This window comes from Hemitrygon akajei, chromosome 2 (genome assembly GCF_048418815.1).
Source record: "Hemitrygon akajei chromosome 2, sHemAka1.3, whole genome shotgun sequence".
Lineage (NCBI taxonomy): Eukaryota > Metazoa > Chordata > Chondrichthyes > Myliobatiformes > Dasyatidae > Hemitrygon > Hemitrygon akajei.
In genome coordinates this window covers 108,716,591-108,731,072 of record NC_133125.1, presented here as the reverse complement: position 1 = coordinate 108,731,072, position 14,482 = coordinate 108,716,591, and the positions used below count along the sequence as shown (strand labels likewise).

The 14,482-nt window shown below is 40.2% G+C and overlaps 1 protein-coding gene across 1 annotated transcript in view; it reads right to left on the bottom strand.

Annotated features, from left to right (window-relative positions):
• LOC140715228 (cilium assembly protein DZIP1-like) overlaps nucleotides 1-14,482 on the bottom strand; it is a 176,613-nt gene that overhangs the window by 71,286 nt on the left and 90,845 nt on the right. The window contains exons 8-9 of the mRNA XM_073027121.1: nucleotides 12,043-12,091; nucleotides 631-773 (exon numbers count right to left, since the gene is read on the bottom strand). Of these exons, the coding sequence (XP_072883222.1) occupies nucleotides 631-773; nucleotides 12,043-12,091 (192 nt within the window). The remainder of the gene's footprint in view (nucleotides 1-630; nucleotides 774-12,042; nucleotides 12,092-14,482) is intronic.

Genomic DNA, 14,482 nt, shown 5'->3' with positions numbered 1-14,482 from the left:
CCTCCCTCCTACACCAACTCCTTAGCCATGTATAAAACTGTGTGACTGTAAGCTGTAATCTATAAAGCAGCCTCATGTGTGGTGAAAGTTACATTTATTATTATGCAGTATACAACTCTGAGATTTGCCTTCTCCAGACAACCACAAAACACTATGGAAGCCGTTCAAAGAAAAACATCAACCACCCCACCACCATGCACAGAAACAAAACAAATCACACAAATGGCAGCTTGAAAATCAAACCCACTCCCCACTCAAATAGAAACAAATCGCACAAATGGCAGCAAAAACATTAAACCCAACCACCCCTCAAATCCAAGTACATAACATCTACCTATTCTTCTTGTCTATCCTGCTTGTTATTTCTTCAAAGAATTCTAACAGATTGTCAGACAAGTTTTTCCCTTAAGGAAACAATACTAACTTTGGCCTATTTTGTCATGTGCTTCCAAATATCCTGAAATCACATCCTTAACAATTGACTCCAATATCTTCCCAACCACTGAGGTCAAGTCAACTCTAATTTCCTTTCTTCTGCCTTTTTCACTTCTTGAAAGTGGAGCAATATTTGAGCAAGCCTATTGAGATAAAGCTACGCTTTTAGAGTTAGAAACAGTAATAATTACTTACCGGTTTTATCCCAAGGTTTTTTAACTTTTCAGCCAAACTTTGCTCAACTATTTTATGCAATTCCTCCGAAATTGTTGGATTTTTTTGCAGAACTTTTCTAAGATCTTCATTGCAGGTTGATACTTCTCTTAGATGTTTAATAGCTGAAAAAGAAAATATTTTACTAATTGTTTCTGAACCAGTTTGTAGTACGACAGATGAAGACAATGAGAATTTGTGTTAGGAGAAACGGTGCCGGTAACTCTACAATTTCAATATTATACACATATATAGCTCATCTTATATCCATTCTGTTTCCAACACCATTTGGTTCCTTGTCTGTTTTCAACTCTGGCCCAACATTACAACTAAAATCCCTCATGCATGCATTTGTACCCTCAAGACTTGATCATTCCATTGTTGCTCAAACCGGACTATTTTTTACTTTTTGTAGAAGTAAAAGCTCTGCAGCATTTGCAGTTATATCTTAACTCATACCCTTGTCACTTATTCTGCAATTATTGATGTACAATGGCTATTGATCAATGACAATCTACAACTTCTAATTTTCATAATTATGTTCAAATCAGCTGATAAGATAAAGTACACAACAAAACTGGAAAGCATGCAAAGAAAAGAGAAATCAAGAAAATATGGGACAGAGCATATAGTTTTCCTGAAAAACAAGGAGAAAGATGGTTTAATGAGCCACGGTCATAGTCTTGTGTCAAAACTCCAAATTATATATACAGGCCATTGGTTAGACCACACATGGAAGTATTGGGAGTAATTTTGCTCCCCTAATCTGAGAAAATATATGCTGGCATTGGGGAAGGCCCAAAAGAGGTTCACGAGAATGATCTCAGGAATAAAATGGTTAACATATGCTGAGCATTTGAGGGCTCTGGACCTGTACTCGCTGGAGTTTAGAAGAATGAAGGGGGAATCTCATTGAAACCTATTGAATGGCGAGTGGATGTGGAGAGGATGTTTCCTATAGTGGGCGAGTCCAGAACCAGAAGGCAGAGCCTCAAAACTGAGAGATATTCATTTTGAACAGAGATGAGGAAAAATTCCTTGAGCCAGAGTGTGGTGAATCTGTGGAATTCATTATCACAGACAGCTGCACAGACTAGTTAATTAGGTATAATTAAGGTGGAGGTTGATAGGCTCTTGATTAATCAGGATAACTAGATGCAAGGTGCAATGAGACTATGATCAAGGACAGGCAGATGAAAGCAAAACAGCAGTCAAAGGGATGAGTTCAAGTGTATGATGGGGGCAAATTTTTTTAAAAAGCCGATAAATACAGGACTGAAAATGTTATATTTGAATTCACAGAATATATGGACGAAGGTAGATTATCTTGTTGTATAGTCAGAGATTGGCCAGAATGAAATTGTGAGCATCACTGAGTTATAGTCAAAGAAGATCATAGTTGGGAGCTTAGCATCTAAGGACACACATTGTATTGAAAGGATATGCAAGTAGGTAAAGGGAGTAGAGTGGCTCTGTTGGAAAAGAAATGAAATCAAATCCTTAAAAAGAGGTGACATAGGACTGGAAGATGTAGAATCTACCTTGTGGGTAGAGTTAAGAAACTGTAAGGATAAAAAGACACTGGTGGGAGTTATATACAGGCCTCCAAACAGTAGCCAGCATATCAGTTACCAATTACAAAGAGAAATATAAAACACATGTCAACACAGCAATGTTAGGATACTCATGGAGCATTTCAGTATGAAGGCAGATTGAAAAAATCAAGTTGGTGCTGCATCCCAAGATAGAGAAGTTGTAGAATGCTTTTGAGACGCCCTTTTAGAACATCTTACGGTTGAGCCCACTATGGGAAAGAATATTCTGGATTAGGTGTTGTGTTATGAACCAGATTTGAGTTAGGGTACTTAAGGTAAAGAAACCCTTAGGGGACAGTGATCATAATATGGTAGACTTCAGCCTACAATTTGAGAGGGAGAAGCTAAAATCCGATGTATCAGTAGAATAGAGGGAATTATATAGGCATGAGAGAGGAGCTGGCCAAAATTGATCGGAAGTCCACAACAGCATAATGACAGCAGAACAGCAGTGGCTAGTGGTACGTACCCGTGACACGTGACAGTGGTACCCTTGTCCCGTGACTGGGGTTGAAGCTATACTGGACTTGAGGTAGCGGTCTTGTGATGGTGGAGTGATGTCATTTTCCCACCAGTAGAGGTCGAGTGACAGGTTTTTTTTACAGGGTATAAAAGGAGGACCCCTCCCTGTGAGGAGGGGCAGTTCGTGACTGGATTTGCCATATTGACTTCATGCCACTGCGTGATTTAATGTTATGACGTAGTTTAGTTGAAAGATGAAGTTTTATCTAATGCCTAAAGTTTAAAAGATCATTGCCAGCAGTTTCTTTACAAAACTGCTAGTTGAGAATCAGTGGAGAGTGAAGATCGGAGTTCGGGAGTTAAAGATCGAGGAGAATCGATTTCGACAGTGAAACAGGTTCAACCTTGTTTGGTCCTTATTCGGAAGGAATTCGTTGACTGTTCTCGTGTTAATCCCTGCGAAATAGCAGAAAGGATTGGGAATAGTTCTGTAAAGGAAAGGTCAGTGCCTTTAAGCCGTTTCGTTTCGTAAATTCTTCGTGGGAAAAAGTTCGATCTTGGGAACCGAAACAACACGACGGAAAAGAGAATTTAAATCATCTTAAAAAGTCTCTCCCTTAAATGGACTGTGAGCATTTTGAACTTTTGGCAATACTACTTTGAAGAACTGTTTTTGCAACGCTTTAAGAACTGTTTAAGCTTCAATGTTTTAAGAACTGTTCAAGTTGCCGCACAGCAGCTGATTTCCAGTTACTGTGATTTGTTTACTTTTGGGGGGGTTTGTTTTCAGTGTTTAATAAACATGTTATTTGTTATAAAAACCCCTGCCTAACTCATATATTTATTGTTGCTTGAATCCGTAACACTAGACAGAGCACAAAGAAGTAGTAATCTAAAGGCAGGCTTCTGCATCCATGGCTGACAAAGGAAGTCAAAAACAACATGAAAGGAAAAGGGAGAGCATATAATAATGCAAAAAATTAATGGGAAGTTAGAGGATTGGGAAGCATTTAAAAATCACCAGAAGGCAACTAAAAAAGGCATAAGGAAGGAAAAGATGAAATATGAAGGTAAACTAGCCAATAATAGGACCAAAAGTATTATTCAAATTTATAAAGAGTAAAAGAGACACAGGACCGCTGGAAAATAATGCTGGTGAGGTAGCAATGGGAGACAATGAAATAGCTGACAAAATAAGTATTTTGCATTCGTCTTTACTGTGGAAGACACTTGCATTATGCCGGAAGTTTGAGAGTGTCAGGAGGCAGGGGTGAGTGCATTTGCTTTAAATAGGGAGCTGGTGCTTGGGAAGCTGAAAGGTCTGAAGGTAGATAAGTCACCTAGACCAGATGAACTACATTCCAGGTTTCCAAAAGAGGTGACTGGAGAGATTATGGAGGCATGGTTCACTCCATTCTTTAAGGAAGGAGGGAAGCAGAAGAAAGGAAATTAAAGGCCAGTTAGCCTGTGTACGATGGTTGGGAAGATGTTGAAGTTGATTGTTAAGGATGAGGTCTCGGGGTATTTGGAGGCACATGATAAAATAGACCAAAAATAAATCTGTCGGAATTTTTTGAGGAAATAACAGAGGAGAATTGGTTGATGTTGAGTACTTGGATTTTCAAAAGGTCTTTGACAAGTTGCCACACATGAGGCTGCTTAACAAGTTAAGAGCCCATGATATTACAGGAAAGATGCTAGCATGGATAGAGGATTGGCTGATTGGCAGGAGGCATAGAATGAGAATAAAGGGAGCCATTTCTAGCTGGTTGGAAGTGACTAGTGGTCGGAGTTTGTTCTAAGTTCAAAGTAAAATTTATTGTCAGAGTACATACATGTCACCACATACAACCCTGACATTCTTTTGCCTGCGGGCATAGTTAGCAAGTCTATAGAACAATGAATGTAAACAGGATCGATGCACAACAAACTGTGCAAATGCAAATATAAATAAATAGCAATAACAAGAGCATGAAATAACAGGATAAAGAGTCCTTAAAGTGAGACCATTAGTTGTGAGAACACCAGAAATGGAATGAGTGTAGTCAGTCATTTTGTTCAAAAGTCTGATGATTGAGGGGTAGCAACTGTTCTTGAACCCGGTGGTGTGAGCCCTGAGGCACTTGTACCTTCTACCTGATGGCAGCAGTGAAAAAGAGCACAGCCTGGGTGGTGATGATTTTTGATGATGGATGCTGCTTTTCTATAACAAAATTTCATGTAGATGTGCTCAGTGGCTGTCTGGGCTTTACACATGATACACTGGGCCAAATCCACAGTCTTTTGTCGTTTTTTTCTGTTCAAAGGCATTGGTATTCCCATGCCAGGCTGTAATGCAGCCAGTCAGTGCACTCTCCACTACAATTCTAGAGAAGTTTATCAAGGTTTTTGATGAGATGCCAAGTCTCCATAGACTCCTAAAGAAGTACAGACGATGTTGTGCTTTCTTTGCAGTTACACTTACATGATGTGTCCAGGACAGAACCTCTGAGATAGTGGCACCCAGGAATTTAAAGTTATTGATCCTCTCCACCTCTAATGAGTACTGGCTCATGGACATTTGGTTTCCCTCTCCTGAAGTCTACAATCAGTTCCTTGGTCTTGCTGACATCAAGTGAGAGGTTGTTGTTATTACACCACTCAGCCAAATTTTCAATCTCTCCTGTATGCTGATTCACCACCACCTTTGATACAGCTTACAACAGTGGCATCATCAGTGAACTTGTACATAGTGTTGGAGATGTACTTAGCCACACAGTCATAGGTGTGAAGCGAGTACAACAGGGAGCTAAGCACACATCCCTGTAGTGCAAGGGTCACCAATCTTTTTTGCACCATGGACCAGTTTAATATTGACAATATTCTTGCGGACCGGCCGACCGGTGGGGGGGGTGGGGGTGTTAATCACGAACAGAATTTAGGTGATAAGTCAACTATGAGTCACTTATAAGTGGCTAATACACTCAATTTGGTTTCTAAAATGGTTTATCTAATGAATTTAATAATAAACATACAGCGCATATTTTCCTCGTATGAACATATAAAGTCATTGCACCAGTGAGAGGACAAGGTAAGCGCTGGAGGTCCCCGTACCAGGCCCGCGGCGGTCGCAGTCCGGAGAGAGCAGTCGACAAAAGTTTGGCTTGAGGGATGACTTTCAGTAGATTGCAGCGAGGTAGCTGCTCTGCTACTTATGAAACCCTGAGCCCGAATTAGGTCGTCTGCGAATATTTTAGCACCGGGTTCCCCACGAACATTCGGTGTGCTAAACAGGTTTCGAGGCGGCACCCATGTGTCCGTGCTCCAGGCCAGTAGCAACGGCAGGTTACCCAAGGCCAACCTGTGATCCCTGGCGCGAGGGTATCACTGCGTTTAGGCGACTGATGACCTTGCGTGCATTCAAGTTCAACAGTCGGTGTGACAGGGAATGAGGAAAGGTGCAGCTGACTCATATCATTTCATATCACTAAATCATATCATTTCCTCGCAGCCTGATAGCTACATGCTTTGTGGCCCGGTACCGGTCCGCGGCCCAGTGGTTGGGGACCACTGCTGTAGTGCAGCTGTGCTGATAGAGATAGTGGAGGAGATTTTTTTGCCAATCCTAACTGACTGGGGTCTACAAGTAAAGAAATCCAGGATCCAATTTCACAAGAACCATATGAAATTAGGTGGAGGGACAGGTAGTGTTAAGGAAGCAAGAGGCCGCTGACAGATTAGGAGAATGGGAACAGAAGTGGTAGATGGAATACAGTGCCCAGAAGCATATGGGTCATGCTTTCGTAGAAGGACAAAAGTGTAAACTATTTTCTGAAAATGAAGGACTACCTGAAGGTTAACTTGCAGGCTGAGTCAGTGGTGAGGAATGCAAATGCAACGTTAGTATTCATTTTGAGTATTGTGAGCAGTTTTGGGCCCCTTATCTAAGAAAAGATACACTGGCATTGGAGAGGGTCCATAGGAGGTTCACAAGAGTGATCCAAGAATGAAAAGATTAATGTATGAAGAGCAATTAATGGCTCTGGGACTGTACTCACATGGAGATTATAAGAATAAGTGGGGATCTCATTGAAATCTATTGAATACTGGAAGGTCTAGGTAGAGTGACATGGAGAGAATGTTTCCTATAGTGGGTGAGTGTAGGACCAGAGGGTATAGCATCAGAATAGAGGGACATCCATTTAAAAACAAAGATGAGGAGGTAGTTCTTCAGCTAGAGTGTACTGAATCTGTCTCAGACAGCTGTGGAGCCAAACCATTGAGTATACTTAATGCAGAGATTGATGGGCACTTGATTGGTCAGGTTACAGGGAGAACATGCATGATCTGTCTCTAAGCACATGTTCTCTCCTTCATCTTTGAGAGGACCTACCCACTCCCTAGTCACCCTCCTGCTCTTGATTTATGTTCAGGATGCCTTGGGTTCTCTTTAATCCTACTTGCTAAGGACTTTTCATGGCCCATTCTGGCTTTCCTAATTCCCATTGTGACTGGAGTATTTTTTCCAATTACTCTTGAGAATTAATAACACCAAATTGCTCCATCCAACCTGTGCATATGAAACATCATACAGTTTTCATAATAGAAATTAGAAGCAAAATAACTAACACAATCTTATCTCATGACTTATAATCTTCTAAGTTATTAATGCTGTCACTTCCTTGAAATGTACTACTAGAGCCAAGACAAATATCAAATTTGAAATTTGCTGAAGATGAGCATCAGATTATGGACAGCCAGCTCTAAAAATTAATGAGTTCAGAAAAAATACATTGTCTTTTAGAGTCATTGAGAGATACAGCTGGAAAACAAGCACCTTGTCCTATCAAGTCTTCAACAATGATCAAACACCGATTTCACACTAATTCTCATTTTAATCCCTGATTTATTCTCCCCACATTCACTTCATATTCTCACAGATTCTAGCACTCACCTACACACATGGAGGGGGCAATTTACAGTGACCAACTAATATACAGCAGCAACTCAAATGTTTTTGGAGTGTGGGAGGTACAGTAACTGAAGCCCTCAGATGAAACCCATGCAGGGAGAATGTGCAAATTCCACCAGGTTCATCAAGGTGCAAGATCCGACCTAAGGCTCTGGTGTTGTGAGGCAGTGGTGCTTCTGTGCCTCCAAATTAACTTCTGTTTAACTTGTGTTAAATATCTGAGATTTACATATTTGTCAGTTGTTCAACTGCCTAGTAAACCCTTCTTGACTTAAGTAAAACTTCAGTTAAACACCACAAAATTTAATATTTCTTTTAGATGAAGGCTTTCTGAACTGAAACGTGGTAGGTAATCTATTAGAGAAGATCCTTAGGGATATGATTTTTGAGCATAACTTTATGTGAGGCAAGTCATGAATGGCAAACATAAACAAGAGAAAATCTGCAGATGCTGGAAATCAAAATAATACACACAAAATGCTGGAGGAACTCAGCAGATCAGGCAGCATCTATGGAAAACTGTCAAAATTTCCAGCCGAGACCCTACAACAAGACTGGAGAAAAAAGATTAGGTCAGAGTAGGAAGGTGGGGCAGGACAGGAAGAAATATAAGGTGGTAGGTGATAGGTGAAACTGGAAGGGGGGAGGGGTGAAGTAAAGAGCTGGGAAGTCGATTGGTGAATGAGATAAAGGGCAAGAGAAGGGGGAATCTGATACGAGAGAACAGAAGGCCATGGATGAAATGGGAGGAGGAGGGACACCAGAGGGAGGTGATGGACAGTTAAGGAGATAAGATGGGAGAGGGAAATGGAATGGAGGTGGGTAAGAGGGCAACTAACAGAAGTTTGAGAAATCAATGTTCATGCTATCTCATTGGAGGTTAACACAAGATCTTGCTCCTCCAAACTGGGTGTGGCCTCATCGCAGCAGTAGAGGAGGCCATGGACTAACATGTCAAAATGGAAATGGGAAGTACAATTGAAAAGGGTGGCAACTTGGGAGATCCTGCTTTTTCTGGTAGGTGTTCAGCGAAATGGTCTCCCAATCTATTTTGGGTCTCACTGATATACTCCTGGTATGGCCTCCTGAATTTTATTCGGGGCCCCAAACAGTCCTTCCAAGTGAGGCAACATTTCACCTGTGCATCTGATGGGGTCATCTACTGTATCCAGTGCTCCCGATGTGGCTTCCTGTTTATTCAGGGTCCCAAACAGTCCTTCCTGATGATGCAACACTTCACATATGAGTCTGTTGAGGTCATCTGCTCGCGGTGTGGCCTGCTGTACATCGGTGAGACACAACATAGATTGGGAGACTGCTTTGCTGAGCACCTATGCTCTGTCAGAAAAAGCAGAATCGCCAGATGGCCACCCGTTTTTCATTTTACTTACCATTCTGACATGCCAGTCCATGGCCTCCTCTACTGCCATGATGAGGCCACACTCAGGTTGGAGAAGCAAAACCGTATATTCCATCCAGGTAGCCTCCAATCTGATGGCATGAACTTCCGGTAACTGCCCACCCTTCATTCCCCTTCCACTTTTCCCTCTCTCACCTTATCTCCTTATCTGCCCATCACCTTCCCCTGGTGCTCCTTCCCCTTCTTCCATGGTCTTCTGTCCTCTCCTATCAGATTCCCCCTTTTCCTGCCCTGTATCTCTTTCACCAATTGACTTTCCAGCTCTTTACTTCACCCTCCTCCCCCACCGATATCACCTATCACCTACTACCTCGTACTTATTCCTCTCCTGCCCCCACCCTTTTACTCTGACCTCTCGTCTCTTTTTTGCAGTCCTGATGAAGTGCCTCAGCCCAAAACTTCGACTGTTTACTCTGTTCCATAGATGTTGCCTGGCCAGCTAAGCTCCTCTAGCATTTTGAATGTCAAACATACTTGAGTTTATTGAGGTGGTGACCAAGATCATTGTTGAAGTTAGAACTGCAAATGCTTTCTACATGGATTTTATGGAGGTATTTAATGAAGTCCCTGGTCTACAGTAAGCTCATCCAGAAGATTAAGATACATGGGATCCAATGTGACTTGGGCATTTGATTTCAGAACTGGCTTGATAGAGGGTAGTCATTGATGGGACCTATTCTAGCTGGAGGATTGTGACTATTTCCGTTTGACAGGATCTATACTGGGACTCCAGTTTTGTGAGATATATAACTTGGATTAAAAACGTGGATGGGTGGGTTATGAAATTTGCAGATGGTGTAAAGACTGATGGCATTATGGATAGCACATATGATTGCTGAAGGATGCAGACGGATATAGATGAGATGGAGATATGGAAGGAGAGATGCCAGATGGATTTTAATCTGGCCAAATATAAGGTTTTGCACCTTAGCAGGTCAAATGTAAGGGAACCTGGAGTATCATATTTGGAGTATTGCATTACAAGAAATATGTGGAAGCTTTAGAGAGAGTCCATTAGTGATTTATCAGGATGCTACATTGATTAAAGGTCATATGCTATATGGAGAGGTTAGACAAACTTGGGCTGAGGAGAGACCTGAGAGAAATTTATAAGATTAATGAGAGGCATGGATAGAATAGACAACCAGTACCATTTTCCTAGTGTCAAATGTCTAATACTAGAGGCAGGTATTCGTGATGGAAAAGGGTAAGTTCAAAGGAGATGTGCAAGTCAAGCTTAGTTTTTTTTACACACAGAAAGCGAAAGGTGCTTGGAATATGCTACGAGGGACGGTAATAAATACAGGTATTTAACAGTTTCTTAGGTCGCTACTTGAATTTGTAGAGAATGGAGGAATATGGACACTGTGTTGGTAGCAAGGATTAGTTTATTTAGACACAACATTATACTTAATGTTTCGGAAGCAAGGATCAGACAGCTCTAGAGAGTAACAAAATAACCAGAAAAGGGTTTAAGAATGGACATAGGAGAGCTAGATGGGGGCATAAGAAGTTTATGGCAAGTAGGAGTAAAGAAAACTCTAAGGCGTTATTCATGTATGTGAAGAATAGGAGGCTGATTGGGTGAGGGTAGGACTGATCAGGGACAGGACAGAAAAGGAAATATACCTGGTGTCTGAGGAGGTTGGTAAAGTCCTTAGTGAACATTTTGCTTCAGTATTCACGACTGAGAAGGACCTTGATGTATGTGAGGACAGCATAAAACACGCTGATATGCTAGAACATGTTGAGGTTAAGAACGAGGATGAATTGGAACTTTGAAAAGCATTAGGAAAGATAAGTGTCCATGGCTGGACAGTATATATCCCAGCTTACTATGGAAAGCGAGGCAAGAGATTGCTGCACTGTTAATGGTGATCTTTGCATCCTCACTGGCCACAGGAGTAGTACCAAACAATTGGAAGACAACAAATGTTATTCGTTTGTTAAAGAAAGGGAGTAGGAATACCCCTATAGGGGTACTGTCAGGGATGGTGGCAGAGGCAGAGACCAGGTAGGTAGGTACATAGATCATTGAAAAATGGAGGGCTATGTTGGAGGGAAAGGTTAGATTGGCCTTAAGAATGTGTTAAAAGGTCAGCACAACATGGTAGGCCAAAGGGCCTGTACTGTAGTGTAATGTTCTATCAAAGGCAAATTGTTTGTTCCTGTATTCTCAGCTTCTATGTTATTTCAGAATTTGAGCATTTACAGATTTTGATTTTCATTTAATACTTCTTTAATTTATTCCACAAATTTACAAGAATCTTCCAAGCTATAACCTCAGAGAAAACAGCTCAGTGAGAAATGGGTAAGTATATTAAATGTTAAGTTATCCAACAGTAAATAAAATCAATTTGACATACCTACATTTTATATGGATAAAAATAATATTTGCCAGACTTGGAGAACTAAGAAACTGCCAGAAAGAAATTCTTTAACTTTGCTGATACGTGTTGTTGTAAAACCCCTTAAACACCCCATCCCAGGCAATGAGGGTACTATATTCCACTGAAAGTACTGCACTGAGCATAGCATTCAGCAGAACAAGTACTGCACGTGAGAAATCGTTCTTTTCTGTGATAATCTACTGGGCAGAGTGTGTAAACACTAGAGAAAGTGATAGGGGTTCACTTTAAAAGGAATGATTAGTTAAGAAAAATAATTGACAGAAGACTGGCGGGGGAAAGATAAACAGGATAAGTTAGGCAGAGAGAGGAATGTAATGAAGCAAAAATAATCATGGAAAAGTGTGGGTTATAGGAAATGAGCAGAGTAGTCTGAGGAAGAAAGTAGAATTGGTTTGCAGTAGGGAACTAGGGATTAGGACAAAGTGAACAAGGGACTAGAGAGAGATCAGTTGAGATTCTGGAAGAGTGAGATACAGGAAAAAATAATTGATAAGGCTATAGGTACAGAGAGAGATCTATGATACATAAATATTTAGATGTATAAATAGATCTTACATTGAGGTTCTATTATCTTCTTTGGTGTCTTGACAGGACATGCTTCCAGCTGTTTAAAAAAATAAATGAATTAGAACCTGAGAGCTGATTCTAACAAAGTACACTTTCAGGAATTAAGGGTTCGAAATCAAACACTTAATTGTAACCTCAATCTGACAGCACAGGCAATCAAATGAAGTGATTAAGTTTGTTCAAGATCAATGTTCCACAAATATTATAGTGCTGATTTTCAAAATATATGCTACAGAACAATGAATTGAAAATCATGTGAAGTAATGAAATCCAGTAATTTCCCATTAAGTATAGTTGCAACAACATGTATTCAGAAAACTGCTCCACCAAATAGCTTTATATGTTCTAGTTAATTGGTTATTGCTTCTAAAATGCCCAGAAACAAAAGATTGGACTCTCACAGTACATAACGATTCATTTACTTTGTTCTCTTTCGACTGATGTTGCTTGACATTCTAATGCTTTGTTTTTATTTGAGATTTTCAGGATATACAGTTTGTTAATTTTCAAAAAGGTACTAAAATAGACATTAATACCTAAAAATTAACATTTGAAGTAGCCAACAAGATCGAAACTAATTAAAATCACTACATAACCAAATCCCTGAAAGTGGTTGCACAGGCTAATAGGGTAGGAAAGAAGGTGACTTTATTTCTTATGGCACTAAGTTCAAAAGTCTGGAAGTTATGTTGCAGCTTTAGAAAACTCCAGTTTGGCCAAATCTGGAGAATTGCATTCAATTTTGGTCACCAGGAAGGACATGATGACTTTTGCAGGGGTCAGAAGAGGTTTATAGGATGCTTCCTGAATTAAATGGTATGTGCTAGAAGGAGAGGTTAGCCAAACTTGTGTAGTTCTCCCTGCAGTGGCAGAGGCTAGGTGGTGATGTTTATAACATTATGAGAACATAAGCAGAGTAGACTTTTTTCCTAAGGCTGTATGGTAACACTAGAGGACATTCATTTAATGTGAGGGGGGAAAGTTCAAAGGTGGTGTGCAGAACAGGCTTTTTTTGCACAGGGAGTGGTGGGTTTCTGGAAGGAGCTGCTGGGGGCAAACATGGAAGTGGCATTTAAGCAGTTCTTAGATACGCACATGACTGTGCAGAGAATAGAGGGTATAGTATGGAAGGGAATAGCTTAGTTAAGCATTTAATTACCAATTCAATTAGTTCAGCACCACAATATGGGCAGGAGGGTTACTGTGGCTCACAAGTAATGCCAATTCTATGGAAGACCAGTTTAGCTAGTCCCATTCCTGAGTCCTCTCATCAGAGCCTTCATTTTTAGTCCTTTTAAGTAAGTATTGTTGGATTAGGGTTCGAGATTTTTATTTTTATTGTGTTTTTCCTTGCAGTTTTGGCTTTCTCTATACTTGCTTATGTGCTTGTACATTCCTGTTTATAAACTTGGAGTTTATTTGGTTCTAAACTTTTGTAGTTTCTTTGTCTGTGAATCAATTGGTACATGTTCATGAATTCTTATCTAAATTGGTCCATACTGGTTAGCAATATAAAAGAAAAGCTTGTGCTTTAGTTCCTTTATTACTTTTCTTTACTCACCTAGCTTGCTAGTACAGGCTACCATGAACCATGACAAATATCTAATCAAGTAGCTGCAACAAGATTTGAACATCATTCATGACTTCTGAAGGACTTTTGGACAACATCTCCAGATTTAGCAGCTTGGCATCAGGAAGAAGATAGTTGATAAGATTAAGTATGGGAAGAATCCCAGATAAGACAGAAAGTTCCAGTATGTACATTCATCAGGAGGAAAGACCTTCCTCTTTAATTTCCTAATCATCAGAGAAGCAGCAAGTTCTTGTCCCAACACACTATTTAAAGAAAGTCTAAGAGTGAAGTTAAAGCTCAGCAATCTTCTCCTCCACTCTGCTCTTTTTTAAGTGAAGTTAAAAAGCACTTTTTGTCTGAGAATAGTCTATTAATGTGATATTTGGTGTGATCCATTTGAACTTCACTGTGCAATCTATTGATTTTGACTACAGACTCCTTTGTTTTAGGCTATACAACCCCAGTAAGTGAACAATTATTCTATATCTGTGGTATGAGGGGAATCAAAGTCATGGGCCAATTAGAGAAGAAGCCTACTACAGGAAGAGGACGAATAGAACTGTTGATTGTTATGTGTGAACAGATGAGTGAGGGTTTAGGATTTTATCTAAATGAAGTATTCCAACTGGAAAGAAATCAGTGCTGAGTCTAATGGAATTTGGCTGCTCGATGATAATTAAAAGGGCACAGGGTAAGACCCAGAGAACAGCTGAGAGAATGAAGAAAATGCTAGCAGTCTAATCACAACTAAGAAGCACAAAACATATTCAGTTACAAAAGTCAGCATGATAAAGACAGTGAAAAACCTAAAGAGCAAATTTGTGTGTTAACTGAACAAGTGAGGAAGCAAATAGA